This window comes from Pan paniscus, chromosome 8, assembly GCF_029289425.2.
Source record: "Pan paniscus chromosome 8, NHGRI_mPanPan1-v2.0_pri, whole genome shotgun sequence".
NCBI classification, from domain to species: domain Eukaryota; kingdom Metazoa; phylum Chordata; class Mammalia; order Primates; family Hominidae; genus Pan; species Pan paniscus.
In genome coordinates, this window is record NC_073257.2 from 78,572,884 (window position 1) to 78,588,535 (window position 15,652).

At 35.0% G+C, this 15,652-nt stretch overlaps 2 protein-coding genes across 6 annotated transcripts in view; both read right to left on the reverse strand.

Annotated features, from left to right (window-relative positions):
* Positions 1-15,652, reverse strand: part of CTNNA3 (catenin alpha 3) — a 1,760,513-nt gene that overhangs the window by 505,902 nt on the left and 1,238,959 nt on the right. The gene's annotated exons all lie outside the window — the stretch shown is intronic.
* Positions 10,105-10,627, reverse strand: LOC100987189 (mitochondrial import inner membrane translocase subunit Tim10-like). Its single transcript, XM_034930664.3, has one exon. It carries the CDS (start codon positions 10,492-10,494, stop codon positions 10,222-10,224), a length of 273 nt encoding a protein of 90 aa, XP_034786555.1. The 5' UTR covers positions 10,495-10,627; the 3' UTR covers positions 10,105-10,221.

The following is a 15,652-nucleotide window of genomic DNA, read 5'->3' on the forward strand; positions in this document are numbered from 1 at the left end:
GGGGATCACCCCGCTCCTGACTACCATGGCCAGTGCCTGTACATGCCATCTGGGGGCCTGAAGATAAGCCAGCCTAGCCCAGGTTTCCCCGTCATCCCCATGCCACAGCATACAGTCCAGGGGCCAGGGAATCTCCCAGTCTAGTTCACCACTGATGACATATGACCACTCCTCTCGGGGACCTGAGGTTAGGCCTACCCACACAGCAGCTACTACCACAAATTACCACCTGCAGGCCTGGACACTGACCTTCCCAGAACATTACAGTTACTTCCAATGCCAGCATGCACCACAAGGGACCTAGAGGGTTGTCACACCACTGCCACTCGCATTGCCTATGCCATATTAGCTGCCCATGGACCCAAGAACCCACCTACCTGCTCAGTTCACAGCTGCCACTACTGGGCTTTGAGTAAGCCACCTGAAGGAACAAAAATTGGCCCACCTGTATGACATTATGGGGCATATGAGCAGGCACTCTCAGCCCACTGCTGCAACCACAGGAGCTCAAAGACTGGTCCACTTGACATCTGAGTCCCAAGCAAAACTGCACCAGAGCTTTCCTCAATAACTGGACCCTAAGCCACCAAGGAAGTCTCAGATATCACTGGCACTGTTTGTAGCCAAAAAAATCAAGGGAGACTACACTAATTCATGTACCTAGAATTGAAACCAGAGTTCCCCACCCAACCAACACCACAGATTCTTCCTCAAAAAAAGTCCTTCCCTGTGAAAGCAAATTGAAAAAGTTAGAAGAAGCAACTGCTACATGAGATGCACAGATATCAATGTAAGGACACAGGAAACATGAAAAAGCAAGAATAGATGACAGCTCCGAAGGAGATGGAATTCATAAAATCCTAGAAAAAATTCCATTATTGATTCTAAATAATTTCAGTGAGATATAAGAGAATTCTAAAAAAACAAAACAAAGGAATCAGAAAAACAATTCAGGATAAGAATGAGAAATTTAACAAAGTGATAGATAACACAGAAAAGTATCAAACAGAAATCCTATAAATGAAGAATCATTGAATGAATTACAAAATACATTTAAAACCTTCAACCATAGACTAGATGAAGCAGACAAAATAATTTCACAACTTGATGACAGTGTTTTATAAATAACCCTCAGACAAACTTTTTTAAAAAAAGAATGAACAAAGCCTTAATGATATATGGGACAGAAAAAAAGTGATAAAATATATAAATTATTGGTATCCAAGAAGGCAAAGAGAGAAAGAGTTTAAAAACCTATTTAATGAATTAATAGATGAAAATTTCCCAAATCTAGCAAGAGATTTAAACATCCAGATACAGAGTCCCAGCAATCACCAAACAGACACAATACAAAAAGTTCTTCTTCATGGTATACTATAGTTAAAATTTCTAAAATCCATGAAAAATAGAGAATTTTTTTTTAAAAAAAAGCAAGAGAAAAGCATCTAGTCACCTATAAGAAACCTCCATCAGAACAAGAGAAAATTTATCAGTAGAAACCTTATAGGCCAGGAGAGAATGGGATAATGTATTCAAAATGCTGAAAGAAAAACTGCAAGCTAAGATACTATATCTAACAAAATTATCCTTCATAAATGAAGGAGAAATAAAGTCTTTCTCAGACAAGATAAAACTAAGATAATTCATCACCACTAGACTGACCATACAATAAATACTCAAAGAACTCCTAAACATGGAAGCAAAAGGACATTTATCTACATGAAAACACACAAAAGTATAAAAAATGGTGAAGCAAACATACAAATGTGGAAAAAGATAGGGCTCAAATACTATCCCTACAGATAACTACCAACTGCAATGACAGACATTAAGAGGAAAATTCAACAACAAAGAATATACAAACCAACCATAAAACAATTAACAAAATGACAGCAATAAAACCTCACATATCAATAATTACTTTGAACATAAATGGATTAAATTCTTCACTTAAAAGCTATAGACTGACTGAATGGATTTTTAAAAAATGATCCTACTACATGCCACCTACAAGAAACACACTTTACTTGAAAAGATTCCTATAGACTGAGTGTAAAGAAATAGAAAAAGATATTTAATTCTAACAGAATTCAAAGTGAGCAGAGGTAGCTATACTCATATCATACAAAACAGACTTGAAGCCAAAAACAGTAAACAAAGACAACTAAATAGTGATAAAAGGACCAATCTAGCAAGAGGAAATAACAATTCTAAATATATATGTACCCAAAACTGGAACACCCGGATTCATAAAGGAAATATTACTAAATCTGAAAAGAAAGACTCCAATGCAATAACTGTGGGGGAATTTACCACCTTATTCTCAGCACTAGACAGATCGTCTAGAAAGAAAATCAAAAAAGAAACATTGAAGTTAGAGTGGAATTTAGAACAAACAGACCTAACAGATATTTATAGAACATTTTATCCAACAACTGCAGAATACACATTATTTTCATAATCATACAGAATATTCTCTAGAACAGACCATCTATTGAGCCACAAAAGAAGTCTCAACAAATTTTAAACAAGCAAAATGGTATCAAGTACCTTCTCAGATCACAGTGGAATAAAAAAAGAAATCAATACCAAAAAGAAACTTGGAAACTATATAAATATACAAAAATTAAATAACATGCCCCTGAACAACCATTGTGTCAATGAAGAAATTTAAAAATTTTGAAACTAATGAAAATGAAAACAAAATATATCAAAATCTGTGGGATACAGCTAAAGTAGTACTACAAGGGAAGTTTATAGAAATAATTGCCTACATCAAAAGTAGAAATATTACAAGTAAATAATCTAACAATCCACCTCAACAAAGTGAAAAATCAAGAATGAACCAAACCAAACATTAGCAGGAGGCAAGAAATAATAAAGATCAGAGCAGAACTAAATGAATCAGAAACTAGAAAAACAATAAAAAGCATGAATGAAATGTAACACTAGTTTTTTGAAAGTATAAATAAAATTGAAAACATTAAAAAAAAAAAACTACGAGCTAGACTAACAAAGAAAAGAGAAGACCCAAATAAACTCAGAAATAAAAAGGAGACATTACAACTGATACAACAGAAATACAAAAGATCATCAGAGACTATCACGGAAAACTGTATACTAACAAACTAGAGAATCTAGAGGAAGTAGATACATTGCTAGAAACATACATACAACTTACCAAGATTGAATCAGGAAGAAATAGTAAACCTGAACACACCAAGTAGTGAAATTAAATCAGTAATAAAAAGTCTCCCAACAAAGAAAAGCCCAGGGCTGGACTGATTTACTGCTGACTTCTACCAGGCCTATAAACAAGAACTAATACCAATCTTTCCCAAACTACTCCAAAAAATTGTAGGGGACTGATTTCTTCCTAACATATTCTATAAAGCTGGTATCATTCTGATACCAAAAGCACACAGGGACACACACACACACACACACACACAGAGCTATAGGTCAATATCTCTGATAAACATAAACACAAAAAAACCTCAACAAAGTTCAAGCAAACTGAATTTAACAGCACATCAAAAAAATAATACCCAATGATCAAGTGGGATTTACCCAAGGGACACAAGGATGTTCAAGATATGCAAATCAATAAACATGAAACATCTACAGAATAAGTAATAAAACTCATATGCTCATCTTATAGACAAAGAAAAATCTTTTGATAAAATTCAACATACCTTCATGATAAAAAAAAATTCTCAACAAACTAGGCATAGAATAAACATGCCTCAAAAAATAAAGTCCATATATGTCAAATACACAAATAGCATTATACTGAATGGGGAAAAGTTTGGAGGCCTTTTCTCTAAGAACTGGAACTAGACAAGGATATGTACTTCCACCATTCCTAATCAACAAAGCACTGAAAGTCCTAGCCAGAGTAATCAGGCAAGAGAAAGAAAAGGCATCCAGATTCAAAAAGAGAAAGTCAAATTGTCCCTCTTTGCAGATGACATGATACTCATATTTAGAAAAGTCAAAAGACTCCACCAAAAAACCCTTAGAGTTGTTAAACAAATTCAGTTACACTGCAGGATACAAAATCAACATTTTTTTAAAGTAGTATTTCTATACAACAATAATGAAATAGCAAAAAAAAGAAAAGCAAAACAAAAACAAAAACAGAAGAACACAACAGCAATCCCATTTCCACTAGCTACCAAAAAAATTACATAGGAATAAACCAATGAGGTGAAATATCTCTACAAGGAAAACTATAAGAATCTGATGAAAGAAATTGAAGAGAACACATACAAATATAAAGACATCCCATGTTCATGGATCAGAAAAAAATAATAGTGTTAAAAGGACCATACTCCATAAACAACCTAAAGACTCAATGCAATCCCTATGAAGACACTAATGCCATTTTTCACAGAATAGAAAAAACAATCCTACAATTCATTTGAAACCAAAAAATAACCAGAATATCCAAAGCAATCCTGAGCAAAAATAATAAAGCTGGAGGCATCATACTACCTGACTTCAAATTATATTACAGGGCTATAATAACCAAAACACTTGGCATTGGCATAAAAATAGACACATACCCAAATGGAACAGAATAGAAAACTCAAAAATAAATCCACATATTTACAGCCAATTGATTGTTGACAAAGCACCAAGAACATGCACTGGAAAACTGAGGTTTTCTTCAATAAATAGTGCTGGGGAAATTGAACAGTCACAGGCAAAAGAATGAAACTGAACCCCTATCTCTCACCGTACACAAAAATAAACTCAAGATGGATTAAATACTCAAGTGTAAAACTACAAACTATAAAACTCCTAGAAGGAAACATAGGAAACACACTTCCAACAGTCGTCTAGGAAAAGATTTTATGGCTAAGACCTCAAAAGCACAGACAAATGGAACAAAAATAGACAAATGAGACTATATTAAAATCAAAAACTTCTGCATAGCAAAGGAAACAATCAAAAGAGTAAAGAAACCACCTGTATGGGAGAAAATACTTCAAACTATCTGACAATGGAATAATATCCAGAGTATATAAGATACTCAAACAATTCAACAATAAAATAAGAATCCCATTAAGTAAGAAGTGGGCACAGAACACTAATAGATAATTCCAAAAGGAAGACATGCAAATGGCCAACAGGTACATGGAAAAATGCTCAACATCACTAATCCTCAGGAATATGCAAATCAAAACCACAATGAAATATTATCTTACTCCAGTTAGGATGGCTATTTTTTAATTTTTATTTTTCTACCCAATTGAACAGAGAGTGTCTATTATTAAAAACGCAGTAAAATATCACATGCTGACGAGGATGTGGAGAAAAGAGAATGCTCATACCCTTTTGGTGGGAATGTAAATTAGTACAACCACTATTAAAAACAATATGGAGGCCGGGCACAGTGGATCATGCCTGTAATCGCAGCACTTTGGGAATCTGAGACGGGCAGGTCATGAGGTCAGGAGATTGAGACCATCCTGGCTAACGCAGTGAAACCCCATCTCTATTAAAAATACAAAAATTAGCCGGGCGTGATGGCATGTGCCTGTAGTACCAGCTACTTGGGAGGCTGAGGCAGGAGAATCGCTTGAACTGGGGAGGCAGAGGTTGCAGTGAGCCAAGATCATGCCACTGCACTCCAGCCTGGGTGACACAGCAAGACTCTGTCTCAAATAAATAAATAAATAAATAAATAAATAAATAAATAAATAAATAAAAACAATATGGAGATTTCTCAAACAAACTAAAAATAGAACTACAATATGATCCAGCAATCTCACTGCTGGGTATGTATTCAAAGGAAAAGAAATCGTATATCAAAGGGATTCCTGCACTCACATGTTTGTTGTAGCACTATTCATAATAGCAAAGATATAGAACCAAACTTAGTGTCCATTAACAGACAAATGGGTAAGAAAACATGTGGTATATGTATACAATGGAATACTATTCAGCCATAAAAAGAATGAGAGCCTGTCATTTGCAGCAACATGGATGTCATTATGTTAAGTGAAATAACCCAGGCACAGAAAGACAAATTATTGCATATTCTCATTCATATGTGGGAACTAAAAAGATTGATCTGATAATGGTAGAGAGAAGAATGATAGATACTAGAAGCTGGGAAGGTTGACTGGGTTGGTAGCGGAGGGTGAAGAGAGGTAGGTTAATAAGTACAAACATGTAATTAGATAAAAGGCATAAATTTTATATTTTGACAGCAAAGTAGAGTGACTATGCTTTACAACAATATAATCTATATTTCAAAGTAGCTATAAGAAAGGACTTCCTAACCCATAGAAATAATAAATCCTCACAGTAATGGACACTTCAAAAACTTTGACTTGATAATTGTGTATTCCATGCATGTAACAAAATATCACATGTACCCCATAAATATGTAAAATATTATTTATCCATAAAAAGTGAAATTTTAGGCTGGATGCAGTAGCTCACACCTGTATTCCCAGCACTTTGGGAGGCAGATAATGAGGTCAAGAGATCGAGACCATCCTGGCCAAAATAGTGAAACCCTGTCTCTACTAAAAAAAATACAAAAATTAGTTGGGCTTGGTGGTGCACGCCTGTAGTCCCAGCTACTCGGGAGGCTGAGGCAAAGAAATGGCTGAACCTGAGAGGGAGAGGTTGCAGTGAGCCGAGACTGTGCCACTGCACTCCAGCCTGGATGGCAGAGCAAGACTCTGTCTCAAAAAAAAAAAAAAGAAAAGTGTGTTTTTAAATTTCTAAGAGCTTCATAATAAATGTGATATATATATACACACACACACAAGAAAAAAAGAATTCAGAATTACAGGGTTGAAATGAATCCTGCTGATATCAATTCTTTATAGAAATACCTTGGACATAGATTGTATTTTTTCCAAATGAAATTCCTACAAATTGCCATTTCTGGAGTCTTGACTTCATACAGTCTATAAACACACCATTCAATGTTGATATTTCTCAACGGATCCTTAGAAGTAAACATTGCACAAATATATTCTTTACTTTATAATCCTCAAGTTTGTATGTAAGTAACTTATTCTGCTTTAGTTACAATCAATGACTTGCAGCAATTTTTAATGCTGATCACAAATTGCTCAAAATGAAACTAATAAGATTTGAAAATATATATTAATATTTCCTCAGTAGCTCTTGCTAAATGAAATAGGCCCAGTTTCTTACAGATGTCTCAGTGAAACATCAGTTTTTTATCACTTAATATTTTTTTCTATGACCACTCCAGTTTCTCCATATCTCTCACAATAAAGGAGCATGTATGATTCTCAAATCATGATTTGTTTCTAACAAAAGTATATAAATATTCTGTCTTTCATGTAGGTCTATTATATGCATCATTGATGATCTTTTTGTTTCTTTTTCAAAACAAGAAGCTATTTTTTTTTCAAAACAAGAGGCTGTTTTTCTATTGTTGATAGACTCTTACAGTGAATTGTATCTACCCCCTCTTCTGGCATGCAACTGTAGGATGAATTGGTTCTAGAGAAATGCTATGTTTATTTTTCAACATTGCAGATATCGCTTTGATGTTTCCATATCAATCTAGTCACTGAACTGCTGTTGTATTTTGAGAAAGATGATTTTTTTTTCTTTTTTTCTTGAGATGGAGTTTCACTCCACCACACCTGGTTAATTTTTGTATTTTTAGTAGAGATGGGGTTTCGCCATGTTGGTCAGGCTGGTCTTGAACCCCTGACCTCAAGTGATCCACCCCCCTCGGCCTACCAAAGTGCTGGAATTACAGACGTGAGCCACCACTCCCAGCCAAATTTCATTTTTAAAAAGAAGTTTGCTATGCCAAGAATAGCTCAGGAGGTAGGCGGGCAGCTTTAACTCCTTCAATCCATTAATCAACCACCACTACACCTGGTGGTGGTTTTATAGCCACTCCCTGTCCAACTCCAACTCTCATCTTCTCCTGTACAGAAAATCTAGGGCTACTAGGCTATATATGTATATACATATTCATTAAGAATGATAATTCTACTTGGTCATGACGTTTAAAAGTTTTTAAAACTTTAAAATACGCTGTCAGATAAGATTTGCTTTGTTTTTCATGATTTCCCATTACATATATGTTTATATGTGAAGCCGGCCTATAATTTTTTTCTTCTCCTGACTGCTGTGGATGTTAAAATTATACTAACAAATTTAATCATGTTCTTTATATCGTATTTAGTCTTAAAATAATTTGTAAAATATGGGAATAATATGTTTCTTGAATGTTTGGTAGAATTTGACAGAGCAGGAGCATCACTGTCTTGGACAAGCACTATCATTTTAAAGTTCACCTTGATCAAAAACCACCTAAATCCAAAGGGCATCAGCCTAATGGCTAACGTCAGCATGAACATAAACCACAAATGACATCTCGAACCAGAAACATTCCAACCCTAAGATAAATCCCTCCCAAACCAGAGACATGCCAGCCCTGAGGTAACCTCCTCTCTGCCCAGAGAGATGTTTAGCCCCAAGGTAACTTCCCCTCTGATCAGAGACATTACAACCCCACAATAAACTTCTCCCCGACACGAAAACATTCCAAGCCTGTGATAAGCCCTCTTGCCCTAAACACTTAAATACTCTCAGTCTGTAAGAGAGAATGCTCCTCACTGAAATCGGCCAGAAGCCCCTCTCAGGTTTATTCTAAAAAATAAAGTTGTCTTTGGCTGTTGAGCGCTTTTTGTGTTTCTTTCCTCTTTCTTTAACTCTTACAGAATTTGCTTGGGAAAAACATCCACGTCTGGTGTCTTTGGCCAGGGCCAAAGGTGGAAGAGTTAATGTTGTTATTACTACTAGTTCAATTTATTGACCACTTGGCAACTTACTCAGGTTTTCTACTTTACTTGTCTATTTTATTAAGTATATTTATTTAAGAATATTTTATTTCATGAAAATTGTTCATTTCATCTAAATTTTCTGGTTTATTGAAGCTGCATTCCTAAGGTTTTTCACAGTATTCTCAAATTCTATTTATGCACTACTTTATTTACAGTATGAGTTCTCCTTCACAGTTAAATATTCCCTGTATTAAAAAAAAAATATTCAGTCCTGCAAGGGCTTTGTTTATTTTACTAAATTTTCAAAGAATCAGCTTTAAGTACTCCATATATTTTTGTTTATTTTACATTAATTTCTTCACAACTTTTTATTTTTATTTTCTTCTACTTTTTCTGGATTAACTCTGTTGTTCTTTCCACAGTTTTCAGAGATAAATGCCTAAATAACTGTGTCCCTTTTTCTTAGTTTTAAATTAAAAAGTTTAATACTATAATTTCCACAGTCATTGCAGATTTAGACGCATTCAGATGCATTCCACAGGTTGTGAAATGAATTCTCATTGTCTTGCAATATATTTCTAATTTTTCTTTATTTTTTCTTTTACATATTAGATATTTATAAATAAATTTGTTTTCACACATAATTTTCCGTATTTTTATTGCTGATATCTAATTTAATTGTATTGTGTTGAGATAATGTAGTTTATAGTGACCTCACTTTTCGAAACTTGAAGAGACTTTCTTCCTTTGTTACATAATATGTAGTCAACTTTCATAACACTGTGTGTGTGAAGAGAAGATACAGTCTCTGTTTGCTACAGGGGTATTAATTAAGACTTTGGGATGACTTGTTCAAATCTTATATATCCTTTTTAAAATTTTTATCTGAGCTTTCAATTTCTGATAGCATTGTACTCAAATATTCTATCATGAGGCTGAGGCAGGAGGATCACTTAAATCCAGGAGTTCAAGACCAGCCTGTGCAACATAGCAAGACCCATCTCTATAAAAAATTAAAAATTAAAACTCATTTTTCCATCATGAGTTTGAACTTATCTATTTCTCCCTATGATTTGGTTGGTTCTGCTTTGTTCTGAAGCTATCTACAAATAATTGTGAATTATATTCTGTGTGGATTGTTCTTTTTATGAAAATATATTGTTATTTAAAAAAAATCCTCTATAGATGTTTTTGCCTTAAATTCTTTCTTCTGAAATTAATATTTTGACACAAGTTTTAGTATTTGCATAGTATATCTATATTTAATTTTTCTGTCTTTTTAAAAGATATTTTCCTATAAGATTAGCAGTTTTTTTTTTTTTTTTTTTTTTTTTTTTTCACAGATGACACCCAACAGGGAGCACGTTTATTAAAGTGGGAAGGGGTGGGGTACACCCCAGGGTGTATACTGACAGGGACCTCATGCAGGCCCAGAGCTCTGCTGCACCCTCTTCATCAGCTCTTCATCCTGCATAGACAACTCTGTCAACTTTTCGCCCATCCGCTCATGGATGTCCAGGTACTTAGAGACACATCGGTCCAGGCACACAGACTCGCCCTTGGAGAGCTCTGCTTCCTTGTAGTGAGAAGGCACACACTTCCGGTGGCAGGCACTGGTCATTCTGTTGTACATATCGGCCATCATCTCCACCTCCAGCTCCGCAGCCAGCTGTTGGGCCCTGAGAGGATCCATCTCAGCCTAGCACCGTGGAAGGGATCTCCTTCTGGCCTCCTAATCCACTGCCTGGGACGGATCACAATGCCCACGGAGACCCCAACTTCTGACAAATACTATAACGTTACCCGCCTCCCGAGAGGCTCCAGCGGAAGCACGTGAGTTACTTCAAGATTAGCAGTTTTTTAAATCTAATACATTTAATATTTTATTAGAAAACTAATAAATTTACAATGAGTATGATTATTGAAAATATTTAAACTGATCTCTATGACCTTGTTTTAGTGTTCTGTTTAGAATTCCTTCTTTATTGTTTTTAGGGGAGGATCTTATTTCTTGCTTTCTTTGATTTTCATGTGCTCTCTTTTTCCTTTTATTAATTGTGTAACTGTACACACACTCAGATACGCATAATTTCTGACAGAGATTAAATTTTAGTATGTCCTGCCTACCAACTAAATAAGACAAGAATCTTAGCATATTTAAAGTACTAATGGAACCTTCCTCTTCCTTCTCCCAAGTTCTTTTTCCTAGAATTTTAGTTTTACCTATATACACATTTGTAGTTTTAATGTGCTACATTCTTCATATATAGATATATATATACACACACACACGTATATACACACACATATATATTCACACACATGCTTTTTATCAAAGTTTAATGTATACAATGTTCATAAAATATACATCTCACAGCTGTACTGCTCTATAAACTTTCACAAACCAACCACACATATGGAACCAGGACTGAGATTAAGAATACACAACATTGCCAGCTCCCCAGAAGCTCCTTTGTTCCCCATCCAGACCCACTGCTCTTTTTCCAAGGATGACCACATGCTGACTTCTACCAGCATAAAATTGTTTTTTGTCATTTTGTACTTCATATCACTTAATCATCTACAATGTATTTTCTGTATTTTTTATTCAACCCATTAAGTTTGTGAGAATAATTTGTATCACATGACTGTTTCATTCATTTTCATTGTTTTGTAGTATTCCACTGTGTAAATGCAAGGCAGTTTATTTATTAATTCAACTGTTGATGAATATTTACTACTTAGAGCTATTATGGTCATTTCCGTATTTGTTCTTTTTCCAACTTTTGGCTAGTACTTGTCTTTTGGTGCACATATATGCTTTCTATTGGGTGTATACTTGGAATGACTGTGTCATAGGGTACTCGGGTATTGTTTTAATTATACTGTTAAGGTATTGTCCAATTTAACTTGTTTTTAAAAAATAAAACTGTAGATTTATTTAAAGGTAGAAGTGAAGTATATTACCGATACACTTTCAAAAGCTATTGATTACCGTGCTTTCTTTTTTAATTTACTGTTCTTGCTGAAGAAATACTTTGTATTTGTGGATTGTAAACTCCTCATTTTTTGAATATTTGAAAATGTCTCTATTTTGCTTTCACCCTTAAAGGATAGCTTAGCTACAAGTACATTTCTAGGCTGGCAGTGATTTTCACATAAAACTTAATTGCTTTGTTCTTAAGAAGTTAAAAGCCAATCTTTTTTTTTTCCTATGCAAGCAATCTGTTTTTCTTTCTAGTAGCTTTTAAATTGCCTCTTACCATTAACTTCTTTGCTTTATTCCATGATATAACCAGTTAAGGATTGTGTTTATTGACCTGTTTGGCCCTCAATGAAGTCTTTCAATTTGAAAGATCATCCCACTCTTCAATTCTATAAAATTTTCAGCCATATTTCCTCTGTCTTTAAAAAAATGCTTATTCTTTGTGGGATTCCTTTGATACATGTTATAATTTCTCAATCTCTTCGCCAAATACTTTATTTTTTCATATATATTTTAAATCTGTTTTTTCTCTTTGTGCTATATATTTCATGAATTCCTCATTTATATCATTCAAGTAACTAATACTCTGATATTTCATTTAAATTGACTTTGTCTATTAATTTCTTTAAATTTTAGCTTTTTAGTGTCATTCTCTCAAAGGCCCTTTTGTCAATATATACTTTTGTTGATGTTGTTTGCTTTTCTATCAAGGACTTCCAGTTTTAAAAATTGTAACTCTAGCCTTTAGTTCCATACAGTGTGCTTTGCTCCAATATCCCTCCATAACTGAGAAAATTTTGAATCATGGAGGTAAACACAAGCAAAAACTCCACATTGGAGCCCAGGATACCTTTGGTTCTAATTTCTTCTCACTGCCATGTGTTTCTTGATTTTTATCCTTGCTACTTATTTTCTTTTAAACTTTTTTTTTGTATTTCTATATGGACTCACAGTACTATCTTGGCTTATATTCCGTTAGTTGTATTTGTATTTTGTACTAGCCTTCCCTTAAGCTTCCTTACGGTTGGAACTGTCTTAACATCTATAGGGTCAGTATCTGGGCACTTCAAACTATACAGTAGGCACTGAAGAAAGATTAGTGATTAGACAAATGAATTTTTGCAATGTGTATAATGTGTTTATCTAACTAGAGGAAATGTACCCAGTTTTCTATTGGTAACATGGACATTTGAAGTCATTTATCATATTTTTGCTCTTGTAAACAGAGGTGGAAAAACAATAAGCCATTTCAGCATATGAGTGATATCTGCACTATGACATAAATCCTTTATAGACAAGCAAATGCTGAGAGATTTTGTCACCACCAGACCTGCCCTACAAAGGCTCTGGAAGGAAGTACTAAACATGGAAAGGAACAACCGGTACCAGCCACTGCAAAAACACTCCAAATTGTAAAGACCATCAATTCTAGGAAGAAACTGCATCAACTAATGAGCAAAATAACCAGCTAACATCATAATGACAGGATCAAATTCACACATAATATTAACCTTAAATGTAAATGGACTAAATGTTCCAATTAAAAGACACAGACTGGCAAATTGGATAAAGAGTCAAGACCCATCAGTGTGCTGTATTCAGGAAACCCATCTCACGTGCAGAGACACACATGGGCTCAAAATAAACGGCTGGAGGAAGATCTATCAAGCAAATGGAGAACAAAAAAAGGCAGGGGTTGCAATCCTAGTCTCTGATAAAACGGACTTTAAACCAACAAAGATCAAAAGAGACAAAGAAGGCCATTACATAATGGTAAAGGAATCAATTCAACAAGAAAAGCTAACTATCCTAAATATATATGCACCGTATAAAGGAGCACCCAGATTCATAAGGCAAGTCCTTAGTGACCTACAAAGAGACTTAGACTCCCACACAATGATAATGGGAGACTTCAACATCCCATTGTCAACATTAGACAGAACAATGAGACAGAAAGTTAACAAGGATATCCAGGAACTGAACTCAGCTCTGCACCAAGAAGACCTAATAGACATCTATAGAACTCTCCACCCCAAATCAACAGAATATACATTCTTTTCAGCACCACACCACATCTATTCCAAAATTGACCACATAGTTGGAAGTAAAGCACTCCTCAGCAAATGTAAAAGAACAGAAATTATAACAAACTGTCTCTCAAACCACAGTGCAATCAAACTAGAACGCAGGATTAAGAAACTCACTCAAAACCACTCAACTACATGGAAACTGAACAACCTGCTCCTGAATGACTACTGGGTACATAACGAAATGAAGGCAAAAATAAAGATGTTCTTTGAAACCAACGAGAACAAAGACATAACATACCAGAATATCTGGGACACATTTAAAGCAGTGTGTAGAGGGAAATTTATAGCACTAAATGCCCACAAGAGAAAGCAGGAAAGATCCAAAATTGACACCCTAACATCACAATTAAAAGAACTAGAGAAGCAAGAGCAAACACATTCAAAAGCTAGCAGAAGGTAAGAAATAACTAAGATCAGAGCAGAACTGAAGGAGATAGAGACACAAAAAACCCTTCAAAAAATCAATGAATTCAGGAGCTGGTTTTTTGAAAAGATCAACAAAATTGATAGACCGCTAGCAAGACTAATAAAGAAGAAAAGAGAGAAGAATCAAATAGATGCAATAAAAAATGATAAAGGGGATATCACCACCAATCCCACAGAAATACAAACTACCATCAGAGAATACTTTAAACACCTCTGCACAAATAAACTAGAAAATCTAGAAGAAATGGATAAAATCCTCTACACATACACCCTCCCAAGACTAAACCAGGAAGAAGTTGAATCTCTGAATACACCAATAACAGACTCTGAAATTGAGGCAATAATTAATAGCTTACAAACCAAAAAAAGTCCAGGACCAGACGGATTCACAGCCGATTTCTACCAAAGATACAAAGAGGAGCTGGTACCATTCCTTCTGAAACTATTCCAACCAATAGAAAAAGAGGGAATCCTCCCTAACTCATTTTATGAGGCCAGCATCATCCTGATACCAAAGCCTGGCAGAGACACAACCAAAAAAGAGAATTTTAGACCAATATCCCTGATGAACGTCAATGCAAAAATCCTCAATAAAATACTGGCAAACTGAATCCAGCAGCACATCAAAAAGCTTATCCACCACGATCAAGTAGGCTTCATCCCTGGGATGCAAGGCTGGTTCAACATACACAAATCAATAAATGTAATCCAGCACATAAACAGAACCAAAGACAAAAACCACATGATTATCTCGATAGATGCAGAAAAGGTCTTTGACAAAATTCACAGCACTTCATGCTAAAAACTCTCAATAAATTACGTATTGATGGGACGTATCTAAAAATAATAACAGCTACATATGACAAATCCACAACCAATATCATACCGAATGGGCAAAACCTGGAAACATTCCCTTTGAAAACTGGCACAAGACAGGGATGCCCTCTCTCACCACTCCTATTCAACATAGTGTTGGAAGTTCTGGCCATGGCAATCAGGCAGGAGAAGGAAATAAAGGGTATTCAATTAGGAAAAGAGGAAGTCAAATTGCCCCTGTTAGCAGATGACATGATTGTATATCTAGAAAACCCCATTGTCTCAGTCCAAAATCTCCTTAAGCTGATAAGCAACTTCAGCAATGTCTCAGGATACAAAATCAGTGTGCAAAAATCACAAGCATTCTTATACAACAATAACAGACAAACAGAGAGCCAAATCATGAGTGAACTCCCATTCACAATTACTTCAAAGAGAATGAAATACCTAGGAATCCAACTTACAAGGGATGTGAAGGACCTCTTCAAGGAGAACTACAAACCACTGCTCAAGGAAATAAAGGAGGATAAAAA